Here is a 24,146-nt window from a genome sequence, read left to right as displayed (position 1 = left end):
GTATTAGAACAGTTTGGGGTGGTCTCAGGGTTTCGGGTCAATATGGACAAATTGGAGATTCTACCCATCAATCTCACCATAGAGCAAAGATCTAAATTAACACAGCTTTTCCCCTATAGATGGACAACCAGCCCAGTACGCTACCTGGGAGTTAATTTAACGGTTGATCAGAAGGACCTCTTTAAGGTGAACTATGAGCCTTTGCTCAGCACCCTGAATAAAGATATGCAGAAATGGGATCGATATAACATATCTTGGATGGGTAGGATTGCGATTGTGAAAATGAATCTGTTTCCCAGAATTAGTTACTCATTTCAAGTTTTACCCTGTTTGATTGCAGATGAGTGGTTTCAGTCCTTGGAACGGAAATTCTTTTCCTATATCTGGAAAAGATGACCTCCAAGAGTGAACCGACAAGTGTTGTACAGGACTAGGAATAAGGAGGGGCTGGGAGTCCCAAATCTAAAAAAAAAAATACTATATTGCCTCTCAATTACAAGCAGTTGTAGAAAGCCATATCCCAAGCAGTAAAAAGCAATGGATGTCTATTGAACAAAATTGTTTAGGCAGGGGGACCCTTGAGACCATTTTCTGGGAGAAAAAGAGACCAGATCTCCGAGGGCAACATATATTGCCTTCTCTGCGATGCATGGTAACAATTTGGTACAGATGGAGAGAGAGTTTGACAGGGAAAAAAGGTTACTTCTTTCAGCGCGGTTCTGGGCACAGTCTGACTTCCTTATAGGAAGCGAGTCGTGGATTTTTCAGGTGTGGGAAGAAAAAGGGCTCACTCAGATCCATCAAGTGTGCACGGCAGGAGCCATGAAGTCCTTTTCAACCTTAGAGAGTGAATATGCTATAAACAAGATAGATTTTTTAGCATATGCTCAGTTAAGACACTTCTTATACAGTTCTGAGGTTCACCGTGATGTCCAGAAAGGTATTTCTTTAATGGAAGGCTTTTGCATAGCTGTTAAAAGACCCCCCAATTAATGTCTAAAATATATAAACTTTTGGAAGGAAGGGGAACCTATACAGCCGCACATCTAAGAGCCTGGGAAAAGGATTTAGGGGGACAATGGGATGATGAACAATGGGATACCTGCTTTCAGGGTTTGGGGAGAAACTCGATATCTACCGCCATGATTGAGAATGAATACAAAATCCTATATCTGTGGTACTTAAGCCCTGATACACTGGCACAATGGTATCCTCAACTCTCGAATACCTGTTGGAGATGTGAAACGGTTGGGGGCTCTTTCCTCCATATGTGGTGGTCCTGTCTGAACATACATGTTTTTTGGGTACAAATTCAAGAACTAGCTAAGGAGATGCTGGGGATAGAGACTCCTTTGCCTCCAGAGTTCTGGTTATTAGGACTGGGGAATGATGATTTATGTGGTTCCCACAAGCGTTTATTACGCTATCTGGCTGTTGCAGCTAGATTGGTTGAGGCAAAGTGGTGGAAAAGAAAGGCCACACCTCCTAGGAGTCTAGTGGTGTATAAATTATTGGGTATCAGAACCATGGAAAAAATATCAGCTTGCCACCGAGATAAATTAATTGCCTATGGGAAGATTTGGGATCCTTTTGATATCTGGTTCCGGGATTATAAACACACCTCATAACTTCCAAAGCCGTGAAGACCCAACATAGCCCACGATGGAATGAAGAGACTAGACACGATTTCTGTTACAATATCTTTATTTTATGAGCCTCCATTATAATTATAATTTCTTTCCTCCACAAATGATATATAATTATAAGGCTATATAAATATACAACTTTATTACAGTTCTGGTTTATTGTTCTTGTTAAGCAGTGGCAACTGTACTGATTTAGAAATGTTATATAATATTATATTATCTTATCTGAGACCGTAAGGAGAGATGAGGGTGGGGGGAGGACGAGGTTTATAGGGGTTTAATAATGGATAATGACACTGTCTCGGGAGACGATGCTGTATAATATATTACATGGCTTGTATGTTATACATTATCCAAATAAAAATGTTTATTACAAAAAAAAAAAGGAGAAAGCTTCAAATATAATTGGATATGGGGTTCTTTCAACAGCTTGTATGGTCTAGAATGATGGCTCTGAAATCCCTACCTGATAGACGTTGTGTGGGGATGTGTTGTGTTAAATTTTACTCATTTCTGTTTGTTCTGATTGTTCTATGGTATGGTTGATAGAAGGGGCATATTAGCTTGTTAGTTTGCCAGTTTTCTGCCTATTTGGTTAAGCAATAGCTTGTGTAATTGGTTTATTTTTAACTTGTGTATGTACAATGATCTATTTGTTTCTATGGCAAAAACTGATTAAATAAAAGTTTTTTAAAAAATGGGAGGATGTAAAATGAGGGGAGATACAGATTTGGGAAAACCTGCACACAGAGTTACTGACTTTTGCTTTTAACATTTGGTACTGCAAATCAGAAGTTTAGAAGTTTTGATGTGTTTCCTGCATTCACTGCAGTTCTTATGTATGTGGTCAAAGAACTTATGCTACATATCTGTCAAAAACACGCAAATTGTTTTGAAACTTATTTGTGTCAAGATTGCAGTATAGAAAATTGAATAAACAAATCTTAGGGGGATAAATATTCAAAGGCTTTGTCAAAATCTACCCGTGTAATAAGGAGGCAAGCATGTAGATTGACTTTTCTCCTCCCTGAAAGTACACGCGTACTTTTACAATAAATGTACTTTTGATGACTGCATTAAAAAGAGCAGTGCCTGGAAGCTTATGTGTGAAAGTGTGTGTGTACTTTTAGCCACATAACAAGCCAGTATTAAACACAGCTTAGTGCTGCCCCTAACACCCACTTGGGGTTAACCCTGTGGAAACTCAGAGGGTCCTGCCAAGCACTGCCCATGCTCACCTGCACGCACCTCTGCATGTTCCCTTACCCTGGCAGCTTCCCACCTACCACCTGGGTTCCTGCTTGCCATGGGCAAGTACCCTGCCCACAAGTTATCCTCTGGTGGCTTCTAAAGAAACTGAGACCCCACACAACCAAGAGGTTTTACAGTTCCTTGAAATGCACCTACAGACCAAATGCAGAAAATACTGAAATCATGAATCGGTCTGGGACAGAGATAACAAACTGAAGAGTATATTAACAAATAGCAGGAACAGTGAACAGGAAAAAGATTGGTTTGAAAACAGTAACATAACAAAGATTCGATCAATAAATGCTAACTAGACACTGACTGTACTTAACCAGTGCTGGGGGAGGTCAGGAAAGAGCTGTCCACACAAGCTGGAACAGGTCGATCTCTTTCTAGTCCCAGCCAAGACTGGAGAGTTCTAGCAACTTGAGGGCTAGTTTTCTGTGGGCTAATCACACAAAGTGATAGCACAGCTGTCTTGCCAATGGCACTGCTAGATGTTAATCTTACAGCTCCTTAAGGATACTGGGAGATAAGCTGTCCAAGCCTCACTCTGAGTCGAGCAAGCATTCCAAGCCACTACAATGTTGTAAAGGTTCAAAACACTACAGGCCATTTCAAAGGAAATGAACTTTCTGAGGAAAACCCAAGTCCCAGGACAAAACAAGGAATCGCACTGCACATAATTCCCTTGTTTCCCCACAACTGTGTATGTAGGTACCTTGTGTTTGAAAATTGGAAAGTACACACATATGTTGCTAGCTGGGTGTAGGTTTACTCTTTAATTACAAATGTATTTTCTTCACAGAGAGCTGCTGAGATGCGAAGCCTCTCTTTCCAGGCTCTACTGCCGCATAGCTCTGCTGAATATCTTCGCTCCAAAGTCGCCACATACTTTTACTCGATTATTTCATATTCCTGCCATTCGTGATATCACTCTGGAGCATCTACAGCTGCTATCTAATCAGCTTCTGGCACCGCCCCTTCCTGGTAAAACATAATTTGAAATGTTATCGAAGAGTTAAAAGGTGAAGAATAATAATGGATCGTGCATTTAGCTTGATTTTGGCTGAAAAAATTCCCCATCCCTCATGCTAAAAATAATAAATTTCTATTTGAAAATCTCTTGAATCGTACTGAGGCAACCCAAACACCCTAGAAGCTTTGTAAATGTGAGGCAACATGGCAGTGCCTGGAAAATGAAAGGGCAGATCTCGCATTGTGTTTGGGGGGTGGGGGTGGAGGGTCTTTCTTTTCACAATGTCACTTACCTTTATTCCATGTTTCTCAGTGAATGATAGCAGACTGATTTAAATGCTTAATATAATTTAGTTTTGGTTTACAGATGGCACCATCGGTTCAAGTAGTATTCTTCTGGCCCAGTCCCTGCAACACTGCATCCTCTCCCAGAACTGTTCCTCCACAGACCTTTTTTACCAAGGCAATGCTCTCACGATTCGAGAGTGGCTCACTGTAGCCATTACTCGGGCTCTGCACCAAGGAGAAGAGAGTCTGATGGATCTAACAAAGCAAATCTGTTCCTTCCTGCAGGTAAACCTGCAAACTCTTGCTTTCCTTTTCTGTATTTTTGTTCAATAGCGCCATCATTTATACTTGGACTATAATTTGAGACAATATTCAAAGGAGTTTGTCCAGAAGGCTTTTAAAATTACCTGAACAAACCTAGAGAATTGAGATTCCTATCCTGCTGTCTGGGTAAAACTTATCCAGGTCACGAGAGGGAGGGCAGGCAGGGCTTGCTTGGTTTTTAGCCGGGTAACACTGATATGCGGTACTATAGGAGCCAACTTTTTAAAATGATTGGAGATGCTAAACTCCATACAATACACCTCTCTGGGCCCAATGAAGGAGATTGTTCAATATTGGGGTGCTCAAGCACCCACTGCATCCACAGAGCTGCCACCTGTCTTCAGATAGCCGGGTAAGTCTGGTCGCACAATAGTTGACCTGACTGTAGCCAGATATGTTCAGTTGCAGATTTTCTTAGGTAATTCTTCTTCTTATTCCACTAAAATTGCCCACGTGTAACTTCCTGCTCACCATGTCACTTACTGTTGCCCTCCTAATGTTTATAAAAGTGGCTCTCGGCATGCTTGCTATCCTGTATGGGTTTGAACCTGTAAGAAGACTGGTGTCACTGGAGCTAAATAGAACTTTGCACCAGTATTTCCAGTAACTGATTGATATTTCATTTTTCAAAAGCAGTTTTCTGGAGCTTCGTTACCTTTTAATGGATCCCTTTCTTGTGGAAACTATTCCAAGTAATGGGAAGGGCAAACATATAGTGACCCCATCCTGTTTTATAACCTTTAGCCACATGAAGAGAGAGGTTCCCTCATGCCTGTATCACTCCATGAGCTTCTTTATCTCTTTATAATTTTACTGAGATTAAAACTTCCAAGTGACACTGGGATTTTATATTGTGACATTTCTTTATAACAGTAATTATAAGAATTATATGTTCTTTATTTTTCCTCAGAATGCTCCTGAGCAGTTTCCCTCTGAAGAGTTTCCAATTTCAGAATCTAAAGTCAGTATGGATGTTAATTTTCCTGGTGCTACCTTTGTTATTGTGTCTTGTAAAGAGAGCCAGTCTGGATTTCGCAAAGAGTAAGTTGTTTTAATAAGTGTGTTGTGTGTGTATCTATATATCATAATCCCCCTTTTTAAAGTTATATGCTACTGCAGTAGTTTTGCTTAAAGTCTTTCCTCCAGCAATTGTCAAATTTGGTTGCATTATGATTGCTATTGCTTTGAAGCCCCACCATGGGTAACCTCTTGCACCAAATCATGTGTTCCGCTGAGGATTAGAATTAAAGTAGCTGACTCCTTGTCGGTTCTAGGATCAACTGTTTCATGAAACAGTCAATTAAGAATCTAGAAACTTAACCTGTGTGGCACGTCCCCATGAGACATTAACCCAATCAATATGGGAGTAAATTAAATCTCTCATTGTTATTGTGTTGCCCTATTTATTTGCCTTTTTAATTTTAGATAGCATTTAACAGTCTGTTTCTTTATCTTGACCAGTGGTCAGTAGTATACACCCACTGCTATACTCTTATCTGTATACTTGGAATTTCTTTCTATAAAGATTCCACAGTGCAGGATTTTTGTCCTGCTTGATTTTGTGCCATCCTTTATATGTACGGTAGTGCCACCCCACCAGTAATTCAGTCTGCCTTGTCATGTCAATATGATTTATACTCTGGTATCACAGTGTCCCATTGATTGTTGTCCGGCCACCATGGCTTTGAAATGTCTACGGTATATCTATATCCTTGTACAATGCCATACATTCCAACTCTCCAAGCAGACTTTTTGCATTCACATACAGACATTTTAAAGTATGTTTTTGTTCTTTTATTTCTATTTGTATTCACAAACTGCTTACTAGAAGATGTTTTATTTTTCTGTGAAGTTTTTCTTACTGCTATGTTTATTTTTCAGCTCCTCCCTCTATAAGGCCCCCTGGGCTCGACTGCTTGTATATGGTCTTGGCCATAAAGTAAAGAGGAACGGTCAATTAAACCTGATTGAGGCAGTTTGTTATCCTCGAGATGCCTCTCCGACCAACACAGGTCTGACACCACCACCGACAACTAACCAGTATCCAGCAGCAATCCTTCCTACCGACAAGGTCCACATCAAACTAGGTAACATTTTATTTCTTCAGAATGCTAAGCATCCTGAGAGAGGAAAACATCTTTCTACAGCCACTTCACGATTTCTTTTATTGGCTTTTCAATGTCTGAGAAATTCCTTTATATTCTGTTTTTGTTTTTTAAATATATTCTGTTTTTCAGGACAAAAGAAATCTGTATTTTCCTGTTCGTACCCCAGATCAGTCCAGACAAGTGGGTTTTGCATCCCTACCAGCAGATGGAGGCAGAGAACTAAAAATTTTGAGGCACTGCTACATATCTGAGAGTGCCACCTGCAGTCAGTATTTCTCTGTCTCCAGCAGATGGTAAAGGTGCAAACCTGCAGTTAAGAAAAAAGGAAGAAAGAAGGGACAGAAGAAGAGAGAAGTTAGAAGACGCTCCCTGAGGTATTAGGTTCTTTTGTGGGCCATCCCTCAGGTTGAGCCGGGCGAGCGGGGGGTTGGTAATCCCTGGTCAGCTTTAGCCTGCAGCAGATCCAGGGGTCTGACAGCCAGGGGTCCTGGTTCCTTCTTATCCTCTAAAGGCTTCTTCCCAGAGGTGTTGCCAGCAACAGGGAAGTATTTCTTTTTTTGCTTGAATTTCTTCCTTTGCTGTGGCTGCTGTTTCTTTATAGAAAAAAAAAAAGTTACATTTTTCTTTCAGCACAACCACTCCGGCTCTTTCTGGTTGGGGGAAGGGAAGTGCAAACCTGTAGTTCTGACTAATTTGAGAGACTTGGAGATTTGACGTTTGGATTCTGCTCCCCGAGGTGCTAGATTCCTTTTGTGGGCCATACCTCAGGTTGAGCTGGCCGACTGAGGGGTTTGGATACCCCTGGCTATTGTGGCCTGCTGTCTCCGGGGACCTAGATGGCTAGGGGGCTGGCTGTCTCTTAGTGCCCTGAAGTCCCCTCCTGTGCACCACTGGCTCCATACAGAGAAGTTTCCCTGTCTTTATCTTCTTGTTCTCTGAGTTGAGCTTATTTAAGTTTGTTTAAAAAAGAAAAGAAGACAGACAGGAGCCAGGAGATTCGGACTGTGATACAGTGCTGGGGTGGTCAACCAGCGGGATCCTCTGTGGCCAACAGGAGTGGGAGAGCGAGAGAGGGCCGTGCAATTTTAGTTTTTCCCCACAGGGGACCCTGTGCTGACCACCATGAGTGTCGCACGGTATTCAGGATTGTTCCTGCTTTTTCCCGTGCGCCGGCTTTTTCGGCGCGGGAGCATGTCTTTGCTTGGCTTGGAAGGGCGGTCACATGTGCGGCCTGCCTCGCAGCGGTGAGATAGGGCCGATTTAATTTGTGGCCCTCATGGTGGACAAACCGCGTGTGGAGGCTTGCAAGGCCTGCGGGCTCTGGTCTGCTCACTTGAATTCTCGCTTCCATTGCACAAGTTGTGCATCGGGAGCGGAGAGATCTTCTCTTAAGGCTTCTAAGTCCAAGAAGGCTTCCTGTTCTGTGGGGACTAGGGCTGGATGATGGAAAAGGATGCTGCATCTTCCCCCGAGGAGGATAGCAGACAGGGACCCCAGCCGATTGGGAACCCGGTGACTTCCCTCCTCCACTCTCTCCTGCAGGGCAGGAACCGGAGGATGGCCAGGAGGAGGGAGCGGATTTGGAGTCCAGTCTTCTTGAGCAGGGGGTTTGAAGGTCCGCAGGGGTTTTCTCCCGAATTTTTCCTGCCGATGCACGGGGCCTTTCTGGCTCGAAAGTGTGCAGGGGAGAGGAGATCCAGCGATTGAAGGCCAGGGCCACCCAAGAGACCTAGGCTGGCTTCAGCGGGCGGTTCTAGGTGCATGCTCAAGCCCCTGGGGTTACATTACGCTTGTGCAGAGGGTGACCCCAGGGATCTGGATGATGGAAAAGGATGCTGCATCACAACAGGGAGCTGATCCAGATGAGGACCTGAGTGAGGGTCAGACCCCAGATCCGGATGTGAGCAAGGATGACTCAAACTCATGGAGACCGGGACCCAGGGGGATGACCCTTGAGTGGTCTGTCTGTTTAAGGAGGGGAAACTTCGGCCCCTTATTTCACAGGTGTTGGAAGAATTGGGGATAAAGCTAACTCAGGAAAAGTCGGATAATGAGGACATCAGTCTGGTCCTGGATGGACTGCAGAGGCCGCCCAGTGCCTTTCCCATCCCTAAAAAGATTCAGCAGCTGATTAGCCAGGAATGCGATTTCCTGGAAGTAGGTTTGAAGATCGGGAGGGTGATGGTGAAGCTTTATCCCTTGCTGGAAGAGCATTTGGGACTGCCTTAAGACTCCTAAGGTAGACGCAGCTGTCTCTGCAGTAACTAAGAAGATTACGATTCCGGTGGCGGGGTCTGCCGCTCTGGAGGATGTCCAGGACTGCAAGTTGGAGATTCAGTTGAAGCACATGCACGAGGTGTCAACCTTGAGTTTGTGTGCAGCGGTGTGTGCTAGCATGATACAGAGGTGTGCTTGTGCTAGATTCAGAAACCTCAGGAACAGGCCTCGTCTTGTGTGATCACCCCTGTTCAGGCGGTTCATCTGGAGGCTGGGGTGGCTTATGTGGCAGATGCCTTGTATGACTTGGTGCGTACTTCAGCCAGAAATGGAGCAAATGGTCTCGGTGGTAGCCGCAGGCAGACCTTTGTGGTTGCGCAATTGGTCGGTGGACACGTGGTCCAAGACTCAGCTATGCAATCTTCCTTTCAAGGGGAAGCTGCTTTTCAGAGAGGACCTAGACCAGCTGGTGAAGTCCCTGGGGAATCCAAGGGAAATAGACTGCCGGAGGATAAGAAGGGCAATAAGGTGGTCTTTCCATCCCGCTCCCGTTTTCGGGACTCGAGGTTTTGGTCTGGCAGAGGGTCTTCCTCGTTGGGTTCCAAGTAGTCATCTGGTCTCCAGCAGACTTTTCAGGGTGCCGGCAGGTCCTCCAGAAGCAGGTTCAGTCAGGGGACCGGAGGCAATAAGACCTTTCAATGAAGCTAGGTTTGCCCACTCCTCACTGGAAGTGGTTGGGGCAAGTTGTCTCATTTTTATGAGGAGTGAGCCAAGATTACCTCAGACTGGTGGGTTCTAAAGGTTGTCCGTTACACCTTAGAATTTTTGTGTCCGCTCGGGGAAGAATTTCTGGAGTCTCACTGCTTTTCTTGAAGCAAAAGAGAAGCAGTAGAGGGGACTCTACAAAGGTTAATAAGCCTGGAGGCTGTAGTTCCGGTGCTGCTAAGCAAGCAGGGGCGGGGAAGTTATGCCATCTATTTTGTGGCATTAAAGAAGGAAGACACCTTTCGCCCCATCTTGGATTTGCAGAAGGTAAACTTAAGCTTGCGGGTGCCACATTTCCGGATGGAGATGTTGCATACAGTGATTGTGGCGGTCCGCAAAGGAGAATTCCTGGCGTCTTTGGATCTAACTGAAGCTTATCTACATATTCCCATTTGAAAGGACCATCAGAAGTTTCTGCGGTTCAAGGTGTTGGGTTAGCACTTCCAGTTTTGAGCTCTTCCCTTTGGGTTTGCCACAGCGCCCTGGACCTTCACAAAAATGATGGTGGTGGTGGCAGCAGCCTTGCAACGAGAAGGAATTCTGGTCCAGCCATATTAGACGATTGGTTTATCCAGGCAAAGACAGAGTAGAAGTGCGCTCGATCCGTGCAACGAGTGATGAACACTCTCGGCTCTCTGGGTTGGGCCATCAACATGGCGAAGAGTCACCTGGTCCTGTCTCAATCGTTGGAATATCTAGGAGCCCGCTTCAATACCCAGGAGAGCAGAGTGTACCTGATAACAGTCAGTTTGTCAAAGCTGCAGGCACAGGTGACACGGCTTTTGCGTCTGCCAGTGCTCAGTGTCTGGGATTACTTGCAGGTGCAGGGTTCCATGGCTTTGACGTTGGATCTGGTCCCATGGGCATTTGTTCACATGCGTCCGCTGCAGAAGGCACTGCTGTCCAGATGGAAACCGATGTCTGAGTAGTTTTATCTGTCGCTGCCTCTTCTAGCGGAATCCAGGTCTAGCCTTTTGTGGTAGCTGTTGAGAAGCAACCTGGGAAAGGTTATTTATGTAAAGCCTGTTGCTTTCATTTGTTTACACTCTGTAAATCATGTTATATGTAAAGCCTTTTGCTAATTTATTGTTTACTGTAAACCGAGGTGATGTATATCTATACGTGCCGCGGTATATAAAAATCACTAAATAAATAAATAAATAAGGGAGTGGACCTGGAGGTTCCAGATTGGGTGGTAGTGACCACAGATGCCAGCCTCAATGGCTGGGGAGCAGTGTGCCTGGATCGTTCGGCCCAGGGGCTTTAGTCAGTGGCAGAGGCGTCCTGGTCCATATCGTCTGGAGACAAGGGTGGTGCGCAGAGCTCTAGAAGAGTTTCTACTTCTGGTTCAGAGTTGCATGGTTCGACGGTTTTCAGCCATTGCAACAACAGTGGCATACATCAACTGTCAAAGAGGAACAAAGAGTCACATGGTGGCTTGGGAAGCTCAGCTATTGTTTGAGTAGGCGGAGCATCACCTCTAAGGAATTACGGCCTCCCACATAGTGGGCATAGACAACGTGCAGGTGGACTTCCTCAGCAAGCAGCAGTTCTATACTGGGGAGTGGGAGCTGTCCCCGGAAACCTGGAATCACATTTGTGACCGAATGGGGGGGGGGGGGAGTTCCACAGCTGAATCTCATGGCAATGCGAGCCAATGCAAAGACGACGAGATTCTTCAGTTGCAGAAGGGAAGCCAGTTTGGTAGGGCTTAGATGCCCTAGAGTGCCCATGGCCGAGGGGGATCCTTCTATATGTGTTTCCTCCGTGGCCACTCATAGGCCGAGTGTTATGGCACATAGAAATGCATCCAGAGACAGTAGTGCTGCTAGCGCCTGAATGGCCACAGCGTCCATGGTTCGCAGATCTGGTGTATCTGGCGGTGGACGTCCTCTTTGGCTGGCTCATCTGCTGGGATTATTGCGGCAGGGGCCCATATTTTTGGATCAGGAGGATTACTTTTGGCTCGCAGCTTGACTTATAAGAGGCGGCGCTTGTTCGTGAAGGGATATTCAGAACCAGAACTACCCTTTTGCTGGTGAGAAGGCCTGCTACTTCCATGGCATACATCAGGGTTTGGAAGGTTTTTGAGACCTGGTGTCTGCAACAACGTCTGAATCCTCTGTTGGTGACAGTTCTGCATATTTTGTCCTTTCTACAGCAGGGCTTGACCAAGGGTTTGACCTATAGTTCGCTCCGTGTCCAGGTTTCTGCCTTGGGTTGTCTCAGAGGCAAGGTGCAGGGTAAATCTTTGGCTTCCCATCCTGATGTCATACGAATCCTGAAGGGGGTGAAGCATATGCAACCTGTGGTCGGCAAACGTGTCCGGATTGGAACCTCAGTTTAGTCTTGTGGGTTCTCTGTGAGGCGCCTTTTGAGCCTTTAGGACGAGCTTCCTTGAAGGACCTTACATTGAACGCGGATTTTCTGGTTGCGATTTGCTCAGCCACATGGATTTCGGAACTTCAGGCTCTATTTTGTCACCATCCTTTTTTGCATATAACTGACAACAGAGTGTCCTTGTATACGGTGCCTTCTTTTTTGCCAAAAGTGGTTTCTGCCTTCCATGTGAATCAGATGGTTTAATTACCAGGTTTCCTGGAGTGATCTAGAGAGTCAGTGTAGGGAAGAGATCTCCATCTTTTGGATGTGTGTTGCACTCTGTTACATTATTTGTAGGTCACTAATTCCTTTTGGCGATCGGACCACCTGTTTGCGGTGTTCGGTGGAGCAAAGAAATGAGAGAAAGCTTCCAAAGCTACTTTGGCTCGTTGGTTGAAAAAGGCTATTTGCTCAACCTATATTTGTAAGGGTCGAGCCATTCCGACAAGTCTGAAAGCACATTCGACTATAGGTTAGGGAGCCTCTGGGGTGGAGTGCCAGCTGGTATCTCCCCAAGAGATCTGTAGGGCCACGGTGTGGTCCTCACTTCATACTTTCACCAAGCACTACCGTTTGGATGTTCTCGCCTGATGTAGGGTTGCTTTGGTACATCCCACTGGTCTGGGTATGTTCAGGAAAGGAAAATTGGTTATTACTGCTAATTTTCATTCCTGTAATACCACAGATCAGTCAAGAGACCCGCCCCGGTATTGCTGCCGAAAGACTGATTTTCCTGGTACTTTTCCCGGTATGTCAAAGAGTTTCTTACCATTTAATCTGTTTTTGTTGGATCAAGCGGTTGTCTGACTGTTTGGACACTGGAGTTATATTGGTCTCCAGTTCAGGGTATCCAACCCTGGGGTTTTTCGGTTCGCCCTGGTATGGGGAGAATTTCTAATCTTGACGGGTACAGGTAAATACTGAGAGACTGCAGGTGGCACTCTCGTTTATGTAGCAGTGCCTCAAAATTTTTCTTCTCTGCCTCCATCTGCTGGTAGGGATGCATAAACCCGCTGGTCCGGACTGATGGTATTACAGGAACAAAAATTAGCAGGTAAGAACCAATTTTCCTTTCCCCTCCTGTCCTGTGTGCCGTGATCATATGGCTTCTGTGCCTCTGCAGCAGGCCCGGCCACATGGAGACAAGATGGCGCCAACAGCAATTTCCCAGTGCAGGAAAGCTTGCCAGGCTGGCAGCCTGGCTTGGGGATAGATGAATGCAGTGGTGCTATGCCTCGCTTCGTTTCTAGAGGAGATAGGCCCTCTGGGGGAGCATCAGGCTGGTAGGAGAGCCACAGGTTCCCAAGGCCATGTGAGGATCAGTACTAGGAGCCTAAACTCCCTGTCATGCAGGAGGAGGACTACAGCTTGGAAGGTGACAGACTCTCAGGAGCCCAAGGACTCCCCTCCCCTGTTGTCTCTGGCGATCCTGTCGGGGGGGGGGGGGGGGGGAGGAGGAGATGCAAGCTCTGGGCCGGACAGGGGAGAGGATGACGTGGAGTTTTTCTCAGAATTTGTCTTGCTTATATATAAGGCCTTTTTAACCAGGAAAAGCACTGGCTATAAAAGGGCATTTCCGTCAGCCATCTCGTTCTCCTGCAGAGGCCAAGGGGCTCCTTGGCCGGGGGTTAGGGAACCTCCTTCTCTGGCTGAGCCTGGACCATCCTGAGGGACCTGGTGGCTCAGATGATTCAGACCTGGATGACCTGGAAGATGGTCATGAGGTTGGTCCAGGGTTGGATCAGGATGACCTAGCAGATCTCATGGTGGATGTCGATCAGGCTGATTCCGAAGAGGTCCCACTAACGGAGGGAGATGACCTGCAGGTGGTTCGTCTGTTCCTTAAGGAGGAGTTGAGGGCCCCTTATTTCCCATGTTCGGAAGGAACTGGGTATTAAGGTGGTCCATGAGGAGTCTGTCAATGAAAGGGTGGATCCGGTAGTGTTTCAACTCCGGGGCCCACCAAAAGCCTTTTCTCGCCCTATAAAGATCAAGAAGCTGGTGATCCAGGAATGAGACTTCCCAGAGGCGATCCCCAAGGTGGCTAGAGCCAAAGTAAAATTGTTTCCCCTCATGGAGAATATTCTGCAGCTGCTGGTATTGCTGAAGGTGCATGCTTCGGTCTCAGCGGTCACTAACAAGTTGACCATTCTGGTTGCGGGTTTTGCAGCATTGAAGGACGTTTAAGACTGTAAGCTAGAGATTCATTGGGAGAGGATGTTTGAAGTCTTGGCACTGTGGAAGTCTGATGCCGAGGGCCTGTTTATGCTGGGTCCAGAAGTCTCAGGAGAAGTCTTCAGCAGATGCTGGTGTTAATAGGCAGGCACCTCAGGTGGAGGCCAGGATTGCATATGAGGCTGACACGCTTTTATGATTTGAGTTTGACTTTGTCCAAGAATATGGTTGCGGCCTTGGTGCAACGTCTGCTGTGGTTGCAGAATTTGTCAGCTGATAGGTAGTCCAAGTCTTAGTTCTGTAATCTTCCCTTTAAAGGAAGTAAAATTGTTGTTCAGGGAGAACCTGAAACAACTGATGAAGGTTTTTGGGGAGTCTAAAGGGAATAAGCTGCTGGAGGATAAGATGACAGTCAGGAAGTCTTTTCCACCTTGCTCTAGGTTTCGGGAATTGCGGCGGTTTTTGTCCCAATAAGGCTTCTGGTAGGCAGCAGTCTTTTCGAGGCAACTGATGACTTCCCTGAGAGGGCTCCGAATAGGGGGTCGGTGGCAGTAAGGTTTCACAATGAAGCCAGGCTGGTCCATTCTCTCGAGATGGCAGTAGAGGGCCGTCTATCATAGTTTTACAAAGAGTGGACCAGGATTACCTCGCACCATTGGGTCCTAGAGGTAGTAAGGTACAGCTATGCTTTTTTTTTTTTTTTTTAATTGAAAATTTTATTGAAGCAATAGCCAAAACGATTAACATCATTCATGAAACTAAACAAAGATGTACAAATTGTATCATTTACTATACATGAAGGATGTTTCCTAAATAAACAACCCTAGCCCTTACCCCAAACCCCCACCCTCCTCCCATCCCTACACTTTGACAGAAAGAACTCTGGAAAAGCAAGAAAGCATATGGAAATACATAATACCTATAACTGGGTATATATTTAGGGACTATCACATGAAAGTATACTTAGGAAACCTCTATCATAGATTGTTTCTACCTGTCATACAAAGACCATACTCGATCAAATTTGTGTAAACATTTATGTTGAAAAGCAGAGATTCTATATAAAGTATAAACCCTCTCAACTCTATCCTGAGTTTCACTGATGCGGGGAACCCTGGGCTCCTTCCACAGCATAGCAATATCACATTTAGCTGCTACACAAATATGTCTTACTAATAATTGTTCAGATTTACCACCTTGTACGATAGGGACATTTAGCAAGGCATTTTTAGCGAGAAGTGTGATTTTTAAACAGAAGTATACACTCTATCCACTTTGTTACCTCCCCCCAGTGAGTTCTTATACAGGGACATTCCCACCATAAATGAAAGTAGGAACCAGTGCTTTTACAACCCTTCCAACAGACATCAGCATAGGAAGGATTCATCTTATGAAGGTGATCTGGAGTCATGTACCAATGGTATAACCCTTTGTAGCCATTTTCAACAATGTGAGAAATCAATCCCTTACCCATAGCTTGGAAAATGGCCAGCCATTGTTCATTTGTGAATGCACCCCCCAGATCAATCTCCCAACTTTTAATAAAGGCTGGTTTAGACAGCAAATCACCATTCAGAAATGCATAATTTTGAGAGGATCCACTTAACTTGACCTGCATGCTTACAGAGTGATTCAAAATATGAAACCCCTTGTGATAAGTGATCCTGAAGCTTAGATTGTATCACAAAATGACGCAATTGTAAATAGGGAAAAACAGCCCATCCCGGGAGATCATATTTTGCTTGTAAACATGAAAAACTAAGAATCCCAGAATGATCCTATACATGCTCTCAACATAAAATCCCACGAGAACGCCACAGCCTAAAAGCTGAATCTGTCATCCCCGGTAAAAAAAAAAAAAAAAAAAAAGCATTATGATATAGGGAAGTACTATAGTGATAATCCCTAGTCCCTACGAAAGGAACACACCATTGATCCCATAATGAAAGAGCAAGCAATAATGAGGGAGGTAAAGAACAAGGGAGCTGCCAGGCCCGTTTTGGTTGCCAAATTAGTAATGAGAGAGGTAATATACCAACAATAGCCTGTTCCAAGGCAACCCACAATTTGGCATTGCACAGAAAATGTTAATATACTATAACCCTTAAATTCAACGCAGCAAGATACCAGGCCAAATTAGGAACTCCTAAACCTCCACGAGATTTAGGTAGAAACAGAACTTGTCTAGAAACTCTGGGATGTTTATTCCCCCATATGAATCTCATTAATTTGAGCTTCCACTCTTTCAACATTGCACCAGGTATTCCTACCGGTAATGTTTGGAGAAGATAAGTAATATGTGGCAGCACATTCATCTAAATAGTGGCAATTCTTCCTAATCAGGAGATATATCGACTCCATTCTTCCATCTCCTTATAAAGTCTCACCATTAAGGGTGTGTAATTGATTCTAAATAGGTCCTCCCTACTACTAATATATACCCTTAAATACTTAAACTTACAAAGTGAGCCCATTTAAACGGCAAGGTCCCCTGAAGCTTCTTTACCCCTTCACTAGACACTGTAATATTCAAAATTTCAGATTTATCCCAATTGATTTGAAACCCTGCGACTGAGCTAAAAGTTTCCAATTCTTTCACTGTGGCTGGAAATGACTCTAAAAGATCAGTTAACGTGAATAGAACATCATCTGCAAATAACGATAGTTTTGAAGAAAAGGCTTCAAGCATGATACCCTTAACTTCTCCATTTGCTTGAATTCTAGAAGCAAATGTTCCAGAAAAAGAGCAAACAGAAGGGGAGATAAGGGGCAACCCTGCCCTGTACCCCTACCTACGTCAAACATTTCTGAATAGCCCCCATTTACATTTATACAGGCTTTGGGCTTAGTATACAACTGTTGTACTCACTGCCAAAAAAAAACAAACCCCAAACTGCATCTTATCCAGAACTTGAAAGAGGAAAGGGCCAATGAACTAAGTCAAAGTTTTTTTCTGCATCGTAACATTAAAAATAAAGGGAGAATTTTCTGTGTCTTCACCCACAATATAATGTATACTATTTTCGAACGTTATCGGCCACCATTCGTCCCGGTATGAAGCCTGCCTGATCCGGAAGAATAAGAGTGGCTATAAAGCTATTTAAACAGGTAGCCAGGATCTTCGCCAAAATCTTTAAATCCAAATTAAATAAAGAAATTGGCCAGTAAGAACCACATACTGCCGGATCACAGCCCGGCTTCACTAAAATGGTTATCCCTGCTATATAAGAATTGGTCAGAAGATTATTCTGTGAGCATAAGAAATTACACATTTTGGTAAGAGGAGGTGTCAAGACGGGATTAAATTTTTGATAAACTTAAGATGTAAAGCCATTGAGCCCAGGAGATTTCCCCAGTTTTTAAGTTTTTATAGCAAACGACGCCTCAGCATATTTTGCCAGGTGGAAACTAGCCATCCAAAATCTGAGGAAATTTAGGAGAGTGCATTAAAGCTTCAAATCTCTGCTTAAGATGCATTTCCTGTAGGAATACTATATTGGCTTGTAACCTATCAAACTCCTTATAGAGTCTCTTTTTAGGTGTATTAAGACCCTTAACATTCAATGAAACTATTTTTAAGGTAGCCATGTTGTTTCAATTATTTCGATGTCAAAAGCACTACCACATCCCTGAAAATCCCTATATTCCCCCTCTAACAGAAATACCTCCCCCGAGAACAAACCCACCCAAATATTCCCAGTTATACCCCATGTCACGAAGCCCACTGCCATGCCATGCCGTAAAGTATGAATATTAACCCAACCCCCATCCCCTCCTCCCTCCCTTCCAATAAAGCTCGGCTCCTGCGCCACGCTGTAAACTCATCTGGACAAGAATAGATATATAAAAGACCAATGGGTTTCCCTTTAAGTAACCAATCAGTATATCAGTCAAGCCGTGCTATGAAAACCGCATTCACTTGAACAAAAAAAACCACCCACACATACAAAAACCCCTCCAAAGACAAAAAAAAAAAAACAAAAACAAAAAACTAATGGTGCTCAAACGCTATCCATTATAAGTCAGTTAAATAATTGGTGAGAAAATATCAAAACCATGTCACCAAGAAGTAGTGCTGTTCATGTGGCATCTTTAGATGAAGAAGAGCCTTCTGAATTCCATCGTAGTTGTTTGCCTCTCTTCGCAACTCATTGCCACCAGGGAGGATCCTCTCGAAGCTGCCTCGCTAGAAGTGTGGAGGATCGCATAGTTGGAATGGTAAAACCCAGATCCTTCAAGATCGCTGCGGACTTTTCCGGTGTTTTTACCCGGTGTGATACTCCGTTTACAGCGACGCATAATTCGAATGGGTGCATCCAAAGATAGTGAATATTTTCTTTGTGCAGTAATCCCATTATCTCCCGGAGCTCCTGTCTCTTTAGTAGCATAGTTAGTGAGATGTCCGGAAAGACAGAAAGCTCGTGGCCCTCCCAATTCCATGTGCTTTGTTTGCGAGCAATGTTAAAAATCTGCTCTTTGATGGATTAAGAGTGAAAGCATGCTATAATATCATGGTTTGATACCAATTTTGGGGCCTAGCAAGCGATGCACCCTGTCAATCAAAATTTGAGGAGAGGGGTTCCCATCAGAGCCACTTTGAGAAAAGAATAAAGATTGGCATAGTTTGATCACAACATCAGGACAGTTCACAAATTCTAGAGATGCTAGTATGCTGTGAAATCGCAGGTTACTCTTGCGCGAGCAGTTTTCGAGGTCCTCCAGTTTTTCAGCAAGCATCTTGTTCTCCACTTTTGCGGCCTCCTTCTCTTTATGAATATGCCGTAGTTCCTCTTTATGTGCATCAATGCGAATGTCTGATTCATCAATTCTACAGCCCAAATCCGCAATTTCCTCTTTTAATTCGGAAATCAGCACAATAATCTCCTGTTTATATGCTTTAATATAAGGCCTACTTAATTTACACTTACCCACGACCGCCTCCAACCCCGACCACGAGGCAGCCCCTGCCTTCCTCCGGGAAGCGCTGACGTCATCGGCCGACCTTCCTCCGCCTCCGAGGGACACGCTGCCGACGCACAGCCAATCAGGGGACAACCCTGATTAACCCTCTAATTATAAATATAGCAGGCTCCCAGGCGCCGAGCGTCGCGCGCCGAAGGAGCACGCCAAAGGAGCCTGCTCCTTTGTGCGCTCCTTCGGGCACTCCCTTTGTGTACTCCCGTATGCTCCTCTGTCTTCAATGTTCCTCCCCTCCAACCCCCCCCACAGCCCTCAACAACTACCAGCCCCATTATATTCTTCCCAACACTCAACATATGAATCTCTGAAAAGTAATCATCCAACTCTCAAACAACCTAACAACCCCTACCACCATTCACTCCCCACTCAGCAACCAAGCAACAACCTTCTCACACAAAACTCACACAATGGCCTCAGCCCAATACATCCCCAAACTAACCCATCGCCACATCAACCACCACACTCCTAAATCCACACTCACCACTAGACGCCTCACCAAAATTCACCCCAACCCTAACATACCCTATACCACAATCACACTCATTACTCTACTCCTCATTAATGCACAGTCAATCACCAAAAAAATCCCAATCATCCATGACATACTCACAGACGACCAACCAGACATATTCTGTATAACCGAATCTTGGCTGAAACATTCTGACACAGTCCTACTCAATCAACTGCCCAAAAACACATACAATATTTTCTCCATACCCAGAAACAAAAGAAAGGGAGGTGGCCTACTATTCCTAGCTCACAAAAAACTTAAATTCTCTTCCCACTCCCTAAACTTACCACCCCCTATCGAGACCAACCTATTCAAATCAAAACATCTCCAAATTCTCCTCCTATACGCACCTCCTGGTTGCCTACAGCACAACCTTTCCCCCCTGATTGAATCCATCACAACCCACATAAACTTACAAGAACCAGCCATAATACTAGGAGACTTTAACCTCCATATCGACACCCACCCTCCATCCCCCACAAGCGAACTGCTCCTATCCACCATGTCTGCCATCGGATTCACCCAAATCATCAACTCACCCACTCAAAAATCAGGACACACCCTGGACTTAATATTCATAAACAACAAAATATCTGCAACTGAACCACCATCTACAACCCCCACCCCATGGTCTGACCACAGCCTCATCCAAGCCAAGCTTCAACTCCAATCAAACCCACTACAAACAAACAACCGAATCATCGAATTCACCAAACCATGCTCCAGTGAAGACATCGCCAAACTGTTACCTGAGGCACTAAAAACAATCAACTTAAATGACGCCAACACAGCCACAAACTCCTGGATATCTATCAACGCAGACATAGCCAATACATTATGCCCCATGATAAAAAAGGAAATAAAACAATCCACAAAGCAAAGAGCACCATGGTACACCCCAGAACTGAAAACCTCAAAGCGAACACTGAGACAGACTGAGAAACAGTGGAGACGAACCCCCACCTCAAACCTGAAAGACAAATACAGAACACTACTACACAACTATACAACTGACCTTAACACAGCAAAGCGTAATTTCCACACATCAAGAATTCACGATTACCAATTTAACCCAAGGACCCTCTTTGCCTATGTCAAGGACCTTACCAACCCCATCCAAAATGACAATACGCCAAACTCCAGCAACATCTCCAGTGAAAAACTAGCACAATTCTTCAAGGATAAAGTCAACAACATCATTGCCAAGATTCCCCAAACCCACAATGACTTAATTGACACCCCCCCTCCTATCCACTCATGGTCACAATTCACTCCCGTTGCTACCACAGAAATTGAACCTATCATCAGAAAAACCAACCCTGCATCCCACCCCTTAGACCCCATCCCCATCAAAACCCTAAAACTCATAAGAGAGATTATTGTCAAACCAATAACCTACATCATCAACCTATCCCTAGAACAAGGAATCTTCCCAGAAAAACTCAAAAACGCCATCATCAAACCAATCATCAAAAAGCCTCAACTCGACAAATCCGACCCAGCAAACTACAGACCAGTCTCCAACCTCCCATTCCTAGCAAAAATCATCGAAAAAACAGTCAACAATCAACTCACAGACCACCTTGAAACCTTTAATGTTCTTCAGCCTGCACAACATGGTTTCAGAAAACTCTTCAGCACTGAAACCCTCCTCCTCTCCCTCACCGATACCATCCTCAAAGGCCGCGACAAAGGCAAATCGTTCCTCCTGATACTTCTTGATATATCAGCCGCCTTCGACACCATCAATCACAGAACACTCCTCACCAGACTTAAAGAAATTGGTCTCCAAGACACCACAATCAAGTGGTTCAAATCCTACCTCTCAAACAGATCTTACATCGTTAAAGCACCATTAAGCTTTAACCCGTACGCCCTATGGCATCACTTCATATTTATTTCCTGCCTTATCTTCTTTCCAGCTTGTTGCAAGCTTCCAAGTTCTCTTCCCTGTTGATTGTAACTTTGACTCATTCCTACTTACTGTTTATCTTTCGTTTACTTGAATAGTTACCCCAGTTTTTTATTCTTGTTAATTGTAAACCGATCCGATATGGTTATTTACTATGAAGGTCGGTATATAAAACTGTTAAATAAATAAATAAAATAAATACATCGTCAAGATGAACTCATCTGAATCCTCACAAGTGCCCCTCACTCATGGAGTCCCACAAGGTTCTTCCCTATCATCAACCCTCTTCAACATATACCTCATCCCACTATGCAAATACCTATCAGAGGCAAACCTCACCTACTTTGTCTATGCAGACGACATACAAATATTACTCCCCATAAACAACTCCATTCAACTCACTATGGAAAAATGGAACAAACTCAGCTCAAACTTATCCCACTTACTATCTCAATTATCACTATGTCTCAACCAAGCCAAAACAGAAATCATTCACATCCACGATGACCATCCCTCCTATCCACTCATGTGCACCCCCTCTGACCACCCAGGAAACTCAATCATCCCGGGAGTGCCACAAATCTCACAAACCTCACTCACGCCTTCCACAAGAAACCTAGGCGTAACAATTGACAGCCAACTCAACTTTAAACGACACATCTCCAATACAATCAAAGATGGATTCTTCAAACTGCAGACACTAAAAAAACTCAAACCCCTTCTCCAAGAGCACGATTTCCGAACAGTCCTCCAATCAATTATCTTGTCAAGACTCGACTACTGCAACTCCCTCCTCCTCGGACTACCAGAAATACACATCAAACCCCTCCAAGTTCTACAGAACGCTGCCGCCAGAATCATCTCTAACAACAAAAAATCCCCTCACATCACACCCTCGCTCAAAGAACTCCACTGGCTACCCATTACACAAAGAATCCAGTATAAAACCCTCACCCTCATGCACAAAAAAATAAACAACAACAAAATGGACTGGCTAAACAACGGAATACAACCTTACCCCACTCAAAGAACTCTCAGATCCACCAACACTGGACTCCTAGCCGTCCCCAATCTCAAAGCTGCACACCTCAACGTCACCCGCAAACGAGCCATAACAATAGCGGGCCCCACCTTATGGAACACCCTCCCCACCTGTCTCAGAAACGAACCTTCACTGCAAGTCTTCAAAAAACACCTCAAAACATGGCTATTTTTAAAAGCTTTCCCACCCGACACATAACCCGCCCAATCGCACCATCCACTCCATGCCCCCTCCACAAGCATCTCGCCCCACACCTTTCCCTCCCTACACAAGCATCTCACACCACCCTTTCCCTCCCTATCACTACCTTCCTCCCACACATCCCTTTCTCTCCCCTCCCCCCTCTACACTCCCTGCTCTCCTTACCATAATTTATCCTCATCAACAAGCCATTTATGTACATATGTTATATACTATAGTCTAATGTTCCATGTACTCCTGTTAGTTCTGTTACAACTTGTTATATTTATTACCATGTTATAATGTAAAATATTCTTGTTATATTTATTACCATGTTATAATGTAAAATATTCTTGTTATATTTATTACCATGTTATAATGTAAAATAGGGCTGTTATCACCCTATTCCTTTAGTTATCTGGAAACCGATGTGATATCTCGATCGAATGTCGGTAAACAAAAGAAATAAATAAATAAAATAAATAAATAATATCTTGTCGTAAATCCCGAAACCAACCGCGAAACTCCTCCCAACTAGGTAAGTCAGAGCCGACCAGCGCATGTACTACCTCGGGGCCTACTTCTTCCTCAAGGCCAGCCCCGGTTGCCATTACTGCCATTGTGGCCTCATGGTCTTCAAAGGATTTAGTATAGGAAAATTTACGTATGTCTATAGATTTTTTCCTCACCGACATCACTATCATCCACAAAAGTATAGCAATCTGAACAACCGTAACTTACTCACGGATGCCCAAGATTAAGCACAAATTATGCCGCTTAACGGAGGAGCCCAGCCTCAGGCAGCCATTCACCCCGATGATGTCATATCCTCTGTGGGACGTCTGTGCTTTAGAATTTTTTCGCCCCATCACGGAAGCTTTTGTGATATCTCATTGTGGTGTCTGAGGCAAGCAAGCAGCGATTCGGAACACGTGTCACCTTTAGGTGCTGGCAAGATAGTACCGGTAGTGGTCAGGGAGCGTGGTCTCGGGAAGTTCTCAATTTACTGCGTTGTGCCAAAAAAGGAAGAAGCCTTTTGTCCCATCCTCGATCTGCAAAAGGTGAAATATGATACTGTGAGTTCCCCGTTTTTCCGTATGGAAACATTGCAGACGGTGATGGCGGTAGTTTGTCTCGGAGTTTTTCAGGCTTGCTGGACTTGATGGAAACCTATCTGCACATACCCATTCGGGAAGAACATCAAAGTTTCTTCATGTTATGGTTCTGGAGTAACTTTTCCTGTTTCAGGCCCTCCCATTCGGTTTGGCGACTGCACCTCGCACGTTCACAAAAGTGACGGTGGTGGCGGCAGCAGCTCTCCACAGAGAGGGGATCCTAGTTCATACTTATCCAGATGACTGGCTTATCTGAGGGAAATCAGAGGAGGTAT

The 24,146-nt window shown here is 44.5% G+C and overlaps 1 protein-coding gene across 6 annotated transcripts in view; it reads left to right on the top strand.

The window, feature by feature from the left end:
• The window catches only part of HECTD4 (HECT domain E3 ubiquitin protein ligase 4), a 541,903-nt gene that overhangs the window by 384,554 nt on the left and 133,203 nt on the right, over positions 1–24,146 (top strand). For all 6 annotated transcript variants that reach the window (XM_029571656.1, XM_029571654.1, XM_029571657.1 and 3 more), the window contains 4 exons: positions 3,703–3,884; positions 4,240–4,445; positions 5,395–5,525; positions 6,366–6,571. In XM_029571656.1, coding sequence (XP_029427516.1) covers positions 3,703–3,884; positions 4,240–4,445; positions 5,395–5,525; positions 6,366–6,571 — 725 coding nt within the window. The remainder of the gene's footprint in view (positions 1–3,702; positions 3,885–4,239; positions 4,446–5,394; positions 5,526–6,365; positions 6,572–24,146) is intronic.

The sequence above is a fragment of the Rhinatrema bivittatum genome, chromosome 11, assembly GCF_901001135.1.
Source record: "Rhinatrema bivittatum chromosome 11, aRhiBiv1.1, whole genome shotgun sequence".
Lineage (NCBI taxonomy): Eukaryota > Metazoa > Chordata > Amphibia > Gymnophiona > Rhinatrematidae > Rhinatrema > Rhinatrema bivittatum.
This window is presented reverse-complemented; position numbering and strand designations above follow the sequence as displayed.